The sequence below is a fragment of the Lupinus angustifolius genome, chromosome LG03, assembly GCF_001865875.1.
Source record: "Lupinus angustifolius cultivar Tanjil chromosome LG03, LupAngTanjil_v1.0, whole genome shotgun sequence".
In the NCBI taxonomy this organism is placed as follows: Eukaryota; Viridiplantae; Streptophyta; class Magnoliopsida; order Fabales; family Fabaceae; genus Lupinus; species Lupinus angustifolius.
In genome coordinates this window covers 11,259,770-11,273,815 of record NC_032011.1, presented here as the reverse complement: position 1 = coordinate 11,273,815, position 14,046 = coordinate 11,259,770, and the positions used below count along the sequence as shown (strand labels likewise).

Here is a 14,046-nt window from a genome sequence, read left to right as displayed (position 1 = left end):
TTGGTTTACAAGTTGAAGAAGTCTTTATATGGGTTGAAGCGGTCTCCCACATAATGGTACAAGCGGTTTGACACTTTTATGTTGAAGCTTGTTTACAAGCGTTGTGAGTATGATTGTTGTGTTTATGTAGGAAGCTTTTATGATGGTTCTTTTATTTTTATGCTACTTTATGTTGATGATATGTTGATTGTTGATAATCATTTGAGGGATATCAATAAGCTGAAAGTCATGCTAGGTAAGGAGTTTGACATGAAAGATTTAGGGGCGTCTAGGAAGATTCTTAGGATGGAAATACACAAGGATAGGGGAGCTAGAAAACTATGGCTCTCCCAGAAAATCTATGCTGGAAAGATCTTAGAGAGATTTGATATGAGCAATGCTAAAGTAGTAAGCACTTCATTAGAAAATCACTTCAAGTTTTCCCTAGATCAGTCTCCAAAGATAGATGAAGAGAAGAAGTACATGTCAAAGGTTCCATATGTCAGTTCAATAGGTTGCTTGATGTATGATATGGTTTGTCCTAGACCAGACTTAGCACAAACAGTTAGTCAAGTATGCAAGTATATGCCGAAACCAAGGAAGCAGCATTGGGAAGCAATCAAATGGATTTTCAGATATTTGAAGGGGACTATAGGTCTCAATATCATGTTTGGCAGCCAACAGAGTAAGCCTTCAGTTATTAGTTATGTTGATTCGGACTATGTAGGAGACTTGGATGATAGAAAGTCCACAATGGGGTTCGTCTTCACCATTGCAGGTGGACCAATTATGTGGAGATCATCAGTTCAAACTGTTGTTGTTATGTCTACAACTGAAGTAGAGTAAATGGCAGTTGGTGACGCTTCTAAGGAAGCCATGTGGCTTATGGGGCTGGTAAATAAATTAGGCATTGAGCAATGTGGAGTTTCGCTGCATTATGACAGTTAGAGTGTTATCTTCTTGGCAAAGAACCAGGTTTATCATGCTAGGACTAAACATATTGATGTGAGATTTTACAAGATCAAGGAGATGGTAGCTTGTAAACAGATACTATTGCAGAAGGTTCACACTTCAGAAAATGCAACTGATATGTTAACCAAGCTAGTTACCATGGACAAGTTCAGGCATTGTCTGAGCTTGCTGAACATTCAATGATACTAGATTATGAAGCGTCCCCAACCCAATGCTGGAAGATGGAGATTGATGATATTTTCCAAGGTGAAGATTGTTGTGCAATGACTCATATCTCGATATAACAACAATACAAGTTATCGGCTTGGGTTGGTGTAAAAGGGTGGAGGTAGAGGGCTATATATTTATGTTATGTACGCCTAATGTAACAAGGAGAAGAATAATCAAACACAAATCTTTATTCTCTAATAATACATAGTGGTAGTCTCTCAATGCTCCCGGTGAGTAGACACAATTGGTCGAACCTCGTTACCGAATCTCTTATGTTATTCTCTTTTCTCTATACTCTTTACTATTTGATTGCTCGCTTGTTCCCAACAATTGTTGTACAATGACTCATATCTCTAGATAACAACAATAGTTATGGGCTTGGGCTGGTGTAAAGGGGTTGGGGTAGAGGGTTATATATTTATGTTATGTAAACCTAATGTAACAAGGAGAAGAATAGTCAAACACAAATCTTTATTCTCTAATAATACATAGTGGTAGCCTCTCAACGCTCCCGAGGATGTAGGCACAATTGGTCGAACCTCATTACTAAATCTCTTATTTTATTCTCTTTTCTCTATACTCTTTACTATTTTATTGCTCGCTTGTTCCCAATAATTCGTATCAAAGCCAATTGGTAGATGGCTCTTAACCCAGACATCAGATAATGGCTAAAGAGGGTGAAAGCGTGTTGGTTAGACAAGGTGTGTCAAAGGTATTGACAAAGGTAGATAGAATAGATGAGTTGAAGGAGAAGTAAACATGGCGAAACTGTGGTGGAGGCGATATATGTTGATCCAGAATCCTAGAAGTTCATGTACTGGGTTAGGATCAAGGTGGAGATAGGGACTTATATGTTGAGTTTGACCTGGAGACAGGTGTTGACAATATCTCTCTAGATGTTGAGAGAATGTTCTCATTTGAGATGAGAAGTGGAATATCTTAATGGCATGTCTAAGACGTCATAATGAATGATGTTAATTGTTAGCAAATCCATAAAAGCACAGAGGCGCTGACTGAATTTGATGTAAGGTGTCACATGGGCATTGGCTTTGATCCAAGTTGTAACACGAGCATTGGTAGAGATGCAAGGTGTGACATGAGCATTGGCTTAGGTGCAAGGATGTGACACGAACATTAGTTATCATTGACGCAAGGTGTGTGCTGTGGATATACTCCTTATGATGGAGTATGATAGTTCTTTTGAAGTAGGATAGTCGGACTAGACAATGGTGGTAGTGGTTGAGGCTAAAAAAATAAAAAACTTTTGGTGGGTGTTGAACCATGGACCTGAAGATTACCATGTAAACTAAGAACCACTAGGCTAGAAACACGACTTCTAAAATAAAGTGAAAGTCGTGGATGAGAAACACGACTTCCATGGAGGAGAGAGAATGTGTCAGGGAAGTCACGTTCCTGGTCCACGATTTCCCTAAAAATATTTTGAAACATATACCAAACGTGTGATAGTGTAGTTTGACTATACTATCCATGTAAAATTTCCAGATTTTAACACACCAATAATAGAATCAATTTACTAATTTAATAATGCAAAACATAAGGTGATAATATTTGTACTATTTTGGCACTAGGAAAATTATATATACTCGTGTTAAATTTTCATGACTACTAGAAAGTGAGGTGAGAAAACTTGTGTGGAGACCTATTCATTATGTCATATTTGTAGTTAAATATATTTATGATTTTGGTGCTATTTTTAGGACTAAATTTAAATTATAATATTAAAATTTTAATGTATTATCAAAATTTTATTAGTTATCTCTACATAAATACATTTCTATATAAGTTTTTCTTGGGTAAGATATTTCACTTGTAAACTAATCATCCAATTAGGAGCGTAAGCGGTTCCGGTTTAAACCGCGAAACCGATGGAACCGAACCAAACCAAACCTCAAAATGTGGTTCGGTTCGGTTTTGCCGTTAGGTTCGGTTATTTTTTTAAGGAACCGTTTATGTTCGGTTCGATTTATGGTTTTAGAAATTTAGGAACAGTTGAAATCGAACCAAACTGCATATTAAAAAAATAGATACTAGGGATTAGGGAATGATGTTTTATTATTGTTTAAATTCTTCAACCAATTTTCTAGCTTAAATTATCATTTTTTGTGTCAATTGTGGTGTTATATATATGTTACTAAATTGTTATTAAGTTAGTATTATATATGTTATTAGTTACTAAATTGTTTCTTAGTGTCTTGATGGTTTGTAACTTATTTTCCAACTTTCATGATATTGAATTTGAAACTAACATATATCACATATTGGTATACATGTATTGCTACATGTGTTACTAATTTGAAATGTAAAGTTATAAATGTAACTATAATATATTTACTAATTGATATATATATATATATATATATATATATTATGAATTGTATTGTTATATATATTACTAATATATATATATATATATATATATATATACATGTTAGTAATTATGGAGTATAGTATTATATGTGATAATTTGCTTTTTTCTCCATCAATTACATAATTGTTATATAAGTTACTAACAAATAATTATGAGTTTCAATTTTTTACACATTTATAAATGATTAGTAATTTTTGATAATAATATTAGTAATGTTTGTCCTTTTATAAAGAAATAATATCTCTTATAATACATTTTGAATTTTAAATTTATGCAAAACAATTGGAAAAACCGTGAAACTGAACCGAACCGAACCATTCAAGAGCGGTTTAGTTCGGTTTTTAAAGTTAAATGTGCGATTAATTGAACGGAACTGAACCATATATTTTTTATTTGTTAGGCCACTAAATACACAAAAAACCGAACCAAATCTTTACACCCCTACCTCTTATCATCTTAAGCAAAGTATGAGTTTGTAATATGATAATTTACTTATATAGTATGATGATTTCTAGATATATGGTTTTCAGAAATCACAACACTTTTCAATAATTGGATTTGATTATTTATAGATTTTACCAAATTTGATTAATTATTCTCACTTCTTTTAGAATTCAACTTCACGTGTTTCAAGCCCATCACTGCCGTTAGAATAATGTATTCTGCACATTATTGCCTGCTGGGGACAAATGAATTTTTTCAACAACTGAGTTGTTTTACACGTTAACCTATATTTTGTCCTTGACATGTCTTTTCTTATATGAGGATAAGGTGCACAGATTAAAAAAATAATTATAGAGTATTTTATTTTCATTAAAGCACCCCATTTATTTTCTAATATTTTTTTGTTACAGTCTATTTTCTAATTTAAATAGAATTAATTAAGACCTACAGTAATATAATACGAGTGGAGAAATACTTTAATAGTTTTTTAATTTATTTAATTAAAAAACCTTAACTCTTAATTTTTTTGGTACTATATATCATAATCTAGGTTTAGTACTGAATTCTTGGATAATGAAATTTTTTTAACTAATTAAGAGGAACTGAATTTCTCTCTAGTTTAGACCGTCTAATACTTTAGATAATAAGAAGAAAGTTTCTTTAAATATTGAATTAAAAAATAATAATAATTTGTATCCATACAGTTTATTTTTCTCATATATGATAATCTTATTTATGCACTGGTGTTATGGATGAGAGGAGCCGTACTAGAATAAGATGGTGTGACTGCAAGCTTGTGATTTCCTTGTGAACTGTAATAATAATACTACATCTACCTGAAGTAGTGTTAGAAAATCCAAACAAAAATGGCTTTGCCATATTTTCTTAAGCAAGTTCCCTATGACCAAAATTCTATCCTTTTTATCTTTCTTTCATGTTTCATCAGCATGCTGATCCTGTTAAAGCTTTTACAAAGAAGCAACAAAACTCTACATCTACCTCCTTCCCCACCAAAACTTCCTATTATTGGAAATTTCCATCAACTAGGAGCACTACCTCATCGCTCTCTTCATGCTCTTTCACAAAAGCATGGTCCTCTAATGTTATTGCATCTTGGCCAACTTCCAGTGATGGTGATCTCTTCTGCAGATTTAGCCAAAGAAGTTATGTTAACCCATGACGCCATTTTCGCAAGCAGACATAACTCAGTAGCTGCAAAGATATTATTCTATGGATGTAAGAACGTTGCTTTTTCACCAATAGGTGAAATGTGGAGACAGAAAAAGAAGCTCTTAGTTTCACATGTACTAGCCCAGAAAAGGGTTGAATCAGTTCAGTTCATTAGAGAAGAGGAAGTTGAAGCAATGGTGAATAAGATATATAGCAAAGCATGCATGAATAATGGTAGCTCTGTGAACCTTCGTGAGATTCTAGTTGAAAACATACATAACATAATATGTAGATGTGCATTTGGAAGTAAGAATAATGATGAAGATGGTAATCATAGGTTTGAAGAAACTGTGGGGAAACTTATGGCTCAAGTTACAGATTTCAGTGTGGGGGATCTTTTTCCTTTATTAGGTTGGATTGATGTTCTTAGTGGGAAACTTGAAAAATTTAAGTCCACTTTTAGGGAAATGGATGCTTTTTTTGATGATGTAATTTCAAAGCGTAAGATGGAAAGGAAGGACACTGAGAAAAAAGACTTCTTAGACATTCTTCTTCAACTTCAAGAGGATGGCGAGCTAGAGATTGAGCTAACTCTAGATGACATAAAAGGACTCTTAGCGGTAAGTCTTTCTGTTCTCATTCTTGCTTTTTTGATAAGAAACTAATCTTTTTGGGAATGTGTGGTTGTTCCTAAGTTTAGTTCTTCGAAATCAAACTCTTAATTTTTTAATGATCTTGGGATCTAGTAGAGTCTTACACCACAAACAATGATCTATTATCTTTAAGCATGTTCCGAAGTCTGTCCTAAAACAAAAATAGAACAATAATAAATATTTAATTTTTTTAATTATTATGATTAACATGGAACAAGGTTTCCGATCATAATTTTTTTATGAATGGATTGTAACTTCATATTGTTCACAATCACAAATACTTACACACACCTCTTTTCAGACTAATCATAATCTTATAAAAAGGGGTAAAATTTTATTTTATGAATACGGTGTCGGCATAACTCTATAGAGTACCAGTAGCATGTGCGTGGGGTACCCATTTTCAAAGTAAAAGTAAAGTTGCTAACTTTTCAAACTTAATTGCAACATGGCATATTGGAGTACCCATTTTCAAACTAACAGTAAAGTTACAAACTTTTCCAAACTTAATTGCAACATGGCGTATTGGAGTACCCATTTTCAAACTAAAAGTAAAGTTACTAACTTTTCCAAACTTAATTGCAACGTGTGCGTATTGGAGAACCCATTTTCAAAGTAAAAGTAAAGTTACTAACTTTTCCAAACTTAATTATTATTTATATATAACTAATTCATTTTTAGATATATTCTTTGAGTCTAGTGGAGGGATTGTATATGAGTAATGTCTTTGAGTTGAACCGGATTGAGGACCGTCTTGGAGTGTTGGAACAATCTTGAGTTGGGCTGATGATTGTCCTTGTCATACTTTTGGGTGGATATCTGAAAAGTGAATTTGACACTCAAGTCATTATTTATAGATGGTAAGTGTATAATAGAGAAAAAGAGAGTAAGGTAGAGAGAAGTGAGTGGGATGACAGATATTTCGTGTGGAAATGACATCCTCTATTTAAATTGAGTGTGATTGGCTTACATTGAGCTGAAGGCCACACTCTTATCATTTCAACTAGTCTATCTAACAAATCTACATTTGAGTCCATGATGATCCTGATCCAAGATCATATTAGGCTTTGATGGGCCGATCCAGATCTTGGGTCTATCTTGGACTTATTGTGTTCCGAGTCTTTTGATCTTGGATTTATTGGGTCACTCGTTAATTGTCCAAGTAGGAACAAGATGCTTTATCATTGGAGTGGTTTTTGCTAAATTAATATATGTTGATAAAAATAAATCAAACTGGCTTTCAAATGTACAATTTCAAAAACGATGGTATAATTGTTAAAAAAGATTGTTCAAGAAATAACTTTTAAGAATTTTATAAGTGGGTTGAAAATCAAACTTTATTTTTTTATTTACCTGTGAAAATTAAATTAAGTTTAGATGAATTTAGAAGTGAATTCTTATTTAAGTTCAATAAAAAAGGATTGGGATTCAAAACCGGTAATATATAATCTTAACTATAATATAGAAAAAAGTTAAGGACAAAAAGAAAAGTTAAAGGAAAAAAGTTCATGGAGCAATTAATAGAAAAATTGGTGGTTTTTTAATTATTTGGTAAGGTAGAAAATGAATAGAAAAAACTATACTTATTATTAATAATGATATTTACATATATGTGTTGGTTTAGTTTTTTTAATATTTAGAAAATTAGTGACATTTATAAGTGTGATTAACATTAAATATGCTTTTTAAAATGTATAAGAAGTTAGAGATGAGAAAATTGGTCGCTAATTATACTCTAATTGAGTTTTCCTCTTGTAGAGAAAACATGAAAGCATGTATTCCACAATTTTTTATTTCTTCTCCTTTATAAATGCAACAAAACTATAAAAAAATATTATTTTTGTTCTTTTTTATTTGTCTCTGTATTTTCTTCAGTTTTTACGCTAACCAAATATACCCTTAAAGATGTGAAACTTGTTGACATAAATTCAATTAAATAGAAATGAGTCATTGGTATCCAATAGTATATCCAGATTCTAACAAGTGGCATGAAAAAAACTTTAAGATTCAGAATTTTTATTTATATTTAGTTAAACAAATTAAAAAATAACATTCGTCCACGAGAGGAACTCATCTCCAACTAATGGAAACTAGAAAGTGAGTTTTGCTCTGTTGGCTATGTACAGCTTATGGAGGTGTACATTATTTGTGCTTTGTAATTTGTTGGCATTGTGGAGTATACTTTTTTTTTCATGTCTCTTCATATACTATTTTATCCTTATTATTTATAAAATATAATTTTTCTTATTAAAGAAAAACTAGTGATACGTACTTTGATAATTATACATTGCTTTCAATCATGAGTAGTGGTGATCTATTATGCATACTTAGTAAAAATATAATTTAAATTTATGTGATAATTGTATAAATATATACTATATATATATTCAAAAGGTTGGTTATTGAATGTGGATAAGTACATAATTTTATGAAGAAGATTTTAATGTCTTACATTGTTTTTAATATTTTTTACATTAGCATATTTAATATTAGTCGTGACATTTTATAGGTCTTGCTCTAGCATTTTTTAGAGTATCATTCAATCTTGCTCGTCACTAACATTAAGGTGAAAACTATACTAATAGAGTCCAAAGCAAATACTCATAATTTTGGGGATTAGTGAGGAGCCTGTATGTTGCTTGAGTTTACAAAGGAAAATCTACACCTGGATGGAGGTCTTTGATAGTGGAGGCATAATTTGGTAAAGAATTGAGCATTAGGATTAACGGAAAAATATTGATAGGGTGATGAGGCTGATGGTTTTGTTTGGCCTAGAGAGGAAATTTGGGACTAAATTTTGGTTTTCTATAATGTGTTTAAGAGTAAAAACATATCTAGAAAACCAATTTTTCAACTTGAGTATCTGAGGATCAAGTGACATCTTGTTTTTGAATTCTAGAATCTTAGGAAAAGATGAGTTGTCCATTTGTACTTCAAATATATGGCCTCAAATATAAAAATCAAACTTCTGGATTCCATACTTGACAATAAGAGCCTCTTTATAGGTAGTATGATAATATTTTTCTAAATTCTTGAATTGGACATTGGCATGCCCACAACAGGACCTTCTTTCTTTATCTTCTTCAATCAAGACTGCCCTCTAGAAATTTTCACTTGCGTCAGTTTGCGAGATTCATTTGCAGGAGGTTGGGATTTTAAGTGCTGGAGGATTTTGAGCAATCTTCTTTAGTTCCTTAACTGTTTGAGTTTGTTGTGGACTCCACAGAGTAACATTCTTCTTTAGCAACTTGGAGAGTTGACTCGTCCATTTTGCTGCATTGGAGTTAAAATCCCGAACATGATTGAGAGTTCCAAGGAACTGTTAAATTTGCTTAGTTGAGATATTTTCATTAGGGAAATTTAGTAGTTCTTCTGAAAAATGTGGTTAAGACTGGAAACTCCCATTAGAAAAATGCATTCCCAATAAGTCAATCTCAATTTGTTCTAATTGAATCATCCTTTCAGACAAAATTATTCCATGTTGTTGGACAAGATTGAAAAATTATTCCAGTTTGTTCCATGTTGATGCCAAAACCCAGATTTAAGATCAAACTTTGAATATATCTTGGCATCTCTAATCAACACATGTTGGGAAGATGCTACAGGAATAGGAAACTTGTCATCTATGAGGAAGTGGTTGAGAGGTCGATAGTCAATTACTAGCCTCTTCTCCCCTTTTATTTTTTCAGATCTCTTTTCCACATAGAAGGCGTGGCATGCCCACTCGGAATTTGTGGGCTCGATGAGGCCTTGTTTTAACAGTTGGGCACACTCTTTTTTAGCCTCAAGGAGGTTAACAGGACTCATTCCTGGTTATGTTGCCATTGCAGGATTGATATCTTCATTCAGCTTCAACGGGAGTAGGACAAAGTAGTTCGGATTTTTCTAGAGGGGTTTTGGATGGTTGAGCTTGTCCCTTATGTCTTTAAATTCGCCAGGGGCTTCTAAGAGAGCATAGAGATTGGTAATCTCAAAATATGGCTTAAATTCTCTTTTGTACATGATTCCCGAAGGAAGGATTTGGAGCCTTCCTGCCATACAATATACATCGATGTCGATCAATATGTCTTTATTGGGAAGGTTACTTCCAATGACTTTTGTCCATATAGTGCATTTAGGGAAAAACTTAATTCCTATAGGAGCTTTTGACACGAGATAAATTATGAATGTTTTCCCATCTGCTGTAAGGAAAAAGTACGATTGCCATCTCCAAGCTTCATCGGGGAGGATCTCATGATTCATCAACGTGGGATGTGCTCCTGTATCCATGTAAGCAATTACCCTTTTCGGGTGAGCAAATTTTGAGGCAAAGATTTGGATTTCAACACAAGGAAGTGGAGGATTACGTGAAAGGCTGCCTATTCCATCGATGGAGAATATCATAAGGAATTCACCATTAGAAATAGCTTTTGATTCTGAAGTTAGATTGGTTTCAGAAGTAGAATCCTAAAGTGCAAAGATACTTTCATCATCTACAAAATTCTATTCTGAATAGATTAATTTTATGTCCCTTCTAGAGTTTCTAGGGAATTGATGAGCTTGGCGACATTGACAGTTTTGTTTGGACAAGTTTTTGAAAAATGTGCTCTCTGTCAACAGATGAAACACCTTTGACCACTTTTCTTCCTTCTATTCCCTTTCCTCCAAAAGAACTTCAAGGGTTTCTTTCCTCTTTGGGGAATTCTCTCAAACTTTTGCTTGTGGAATTTCTTCTTTGTGGAGCAAGTACAACTCCTCTCCTTACAATGTATTTTCAGGTATATTTCGTGCATGCCTTAGTAAATTTAGACTTTTGTTTCAATATGTTAGATAAAAATTGTGTTGCTTATAAAGTTTGTCAAGAGCTTCCAAAGTTAACTGGTTAATTTGTCCAAGAGTAAGGGCACTGAATTCTTTATGTGAAACGGCTACCATCCTATGAAGTTCGGGTTGGATTTCTTGTGGTAGGGAGGCTACATAAGTATTTGTTAGACCGTTGTCATTGTAGCCATTTAATAAGTAGAACCAATGTGACATTCTTTGGAAATGTTTCTCCATATTTTTTACCTTTAGTGAGCAACATTTAATTTCAAAGAACTCTGGTCTCATCTTTTTATCGAAGATGCTCATATCTCCGATGAACTCTTGGTGGATCGCCCCCAAAACTTCAGCAATACTATGAAGTCTATGGAATTGGTCTTACCTGACTTGCCCAAGATTATGGTACTACTCTTTTAGGGTACTGATCATTCTATAACAAAACTCTTCTATAACTCTATAAGAGTCTGCATCATCTTTCATCATCTTAGTATCTTTCATCATCACAACACCCTGCTACTAATCTTTCGTGTTCTAGAAATCATGTTTATGTTTGAGATACCTATGATACATATCTTTTAGTAGAAAATTATAGGAAGGAACTTGAGAATCATTTAGGTGAGGTAAATTTTTATGAATTTGTGTCAGATAGTTCTTTGAGCACTTATATTAGCCATTGTGATAATCTTACAAACTTCTAAAGGAGAAAATGAATAATATAAGTAAATAACTCGTTCTACCATAGAGTGAATGAAGCAAGTTCCTTCAGACAACATGAAATGGGGATCAACCAATCTATAAATACAGACTATATATTGGATTCGGTAGACCAAGATGTTCAAGACCCAAATGTTGAGATAATGGATATATTACTGGTAGAAAAAATCCATTATGAAGAGACAAGGCCACCATGGTGGTACATCATGTATGGAAGTGTAGACTCTAAAAAATTACATTATAATCTCTTACAAAGTAAAAATTCAAGATAAGAAGGAAAGTGTGATGTCAAAACATAAAGTGTGATGATAAAAATTCAAGATAGTAAGGATAAAATAAAACATGGTGTGATGTAACATAAGGTGTGATGAGTTGTAAAATAAAATAAAGTATGATGTCAAATAAACTATCATGTAAGATAAGGTGTGATGAGTTGTAAGCTAGAGAATGGTGAGGTGTGATATTGTAAATAAGGTGCGGTGAGTTGTGAGATTCTCGTGGTAAGGATAGAGGTATGTTTCCTTCTATTAAAAGGGAAACTTAGACCATGTTGTACTCAAAACAAGAAGAAATAAAACTTTTGTTTTATCATTTTCATGTCTTATTTATAAGCTTTCCATCTTTCTGAAATTCAAAGCTATAATGTTTATACCATAACCCTCTACAGAGATGTCAGTATGCTCTGCACTTGCCTCCACAAGGATCCTCTGTTGGAGATTTTCCAACTATAATCCTTAAATTGTATGCGGAAACCCTAACGATCATGGCTTTATTCCTATAACACAATTTTTATGCCCATACATAAACCTAAATGGAACAACCATGATCCAGATCGAAGAAACCCCAATTGATTTCATGGTGAAGAAGAATAATATACCTTGATTAGCCATTTGGAATCTCGAAGGTATGAGGGTGTGATGATCTTCCAGATGTTAGAGCGCCTGATGGTTTTCCTTATGCTTCTCTAGAGGGGAATGAGAATGCCAAAAGTTTGAGAGTTCTTTCTTGATGATGAGAGTCTTATGCTCTTGTGATTCTTAATTCACTTATGCAATTCTTATGGTGTGTTTTCCTTATGGACAAGTCCTTGTTTATCAACAAACCTATTGCCTCATCGGATACTCACGAAAACCTATTGCTCTACAAATGGGGACCATAACCCAAAAAAGTAACCTCGAAGTCCCTGTAGCGGTTACTACTTAAGTTGCAATAATTTTGATTCAGTCCCTTCATCAAATCAGAAATTGCCTGAATGTATCTACACTTATTATTATTTCATGACATATATGCCCTTAGCCACCAAATTAATTACTTAAGATCATTTTATATTTTGGCTAATTACATAATGGCCATAACACAATTATAGAATTATATTTGTGACCCACAAATTGTCATAAATTTCAACAATCTCCTACTGGTCACACATATGATTCTCCATATGTGTTATCCTTATTGCGCGCTTAAGTATTGCCATTATGACTCAGGCATACCCAAACTATCTTGTCCATTAGTCATGTCTCCATATCGAATCACAGTGAATTTTGCCATATCAATCATGACTAATTCAACATTGACACAACTAAATGACATAGATTCAACATGAAATGTGTAGCATGAAAATCACATGAATATGATCTATACATGTCAATTTTCAACTGGTCCTACTTAACTTTAGTGAGATCCTTAATAATAACATAAAACCTTATTGTACAAAGTATAAGGACAGAATACCAAACTGAATGATTAATCAACTGAAGTTTGAATACAAAGTATCCATACATAATACTGAAATTACATAGAACATAATAAAATATATGCACATTCTAACTCCCACTAAACCAAAAAATCCTCACATTGCAGAACACCCATGTGAGCAGTATGCTCATGAAAGACCTCGGGTGTGATAGATTTTGTAAAAGGATCCGCAATCATGGAGTTAGTGCCTAAATGTTCTATGGAAAGTTGTCCACTTTTACTTTCTCCTTAACAACTAGGAACTTAATGTTGATGTGTTTCGACGTTGCTGAACTCCTATTGTTGTTGGAGAACAACACGACTGATTTATTGTCACAATATAACTTTAGTGGTCTTTCAATTCTTTCCACAATTCGCAGCCTAGTGACAAAATTTATCAGCAATGATGACTGAAGTGATCCCTCATAACATGCTATATATTCAGCTCTGCTGCCATGGTGGATGAAGCTACAAGGTTTTGCTTGGCAGAACGCCAAGAAACTGCACCACCAGCTAACAGATAAACATAGCCCGAAGTAGATCGTCTACTATCTTGGCATCCCGCAAAATCGGAGTCAGAATACCCAATGATCTCTAATTATTCTGATCTCTTATATGTGAGCATATAGTTTTTTGTTCCCTTTAAGTACCTCATGACCCTCTTGGCTGCTTTCCAATGTTCCATTACTGGATTACTCATATATCTGCCTAAAACCCCAACTATGAATACTATATCCGGATGCGTACATACTTGAGCATACATAAGACTCCATATAGCTGATGCATAAGGGATCTTTTACATTTCCTGAATTTCCAGATTTCCTTTAGGGCACTGATTGAGACTAAATTTGTCTCCCTTAGCAACTGGAGTATCCATTGCTTTACAGTCCTGCATGCCATATCTTTTAAGTACCTTTTCTATATAGCTCTTTTGTGATAATCCAAGAATACCCCGAGATCTGTCTCGGTGTATTTGGATTC

At 33.5% G+C, this 14,046-nt stretch overlaps 1 protein-coding gene across 1 annotated transcript in view; it reads left to right on the top strand.

Moving 5' to 3' along the window:
- Positions 4,783-14,046, top strand: part of LOC109343370 (cytochrome P450 71A1-like) — a 16,774-nt gene continuing 7,510 nt past the window's right edge. Inside the window, exon 1 of the mRNA XM_019581612.1 lies at positions 4,783-5,784. Within this exon, the coding sequence (XP_019437157.1) occupies positions 4,861-5,784 (924 nt within the window). The 5' untranslated portion in view covers positions 4,783-4,860. The remainder of the gene's footprint in view (positions 5,785-14,046) is intronic.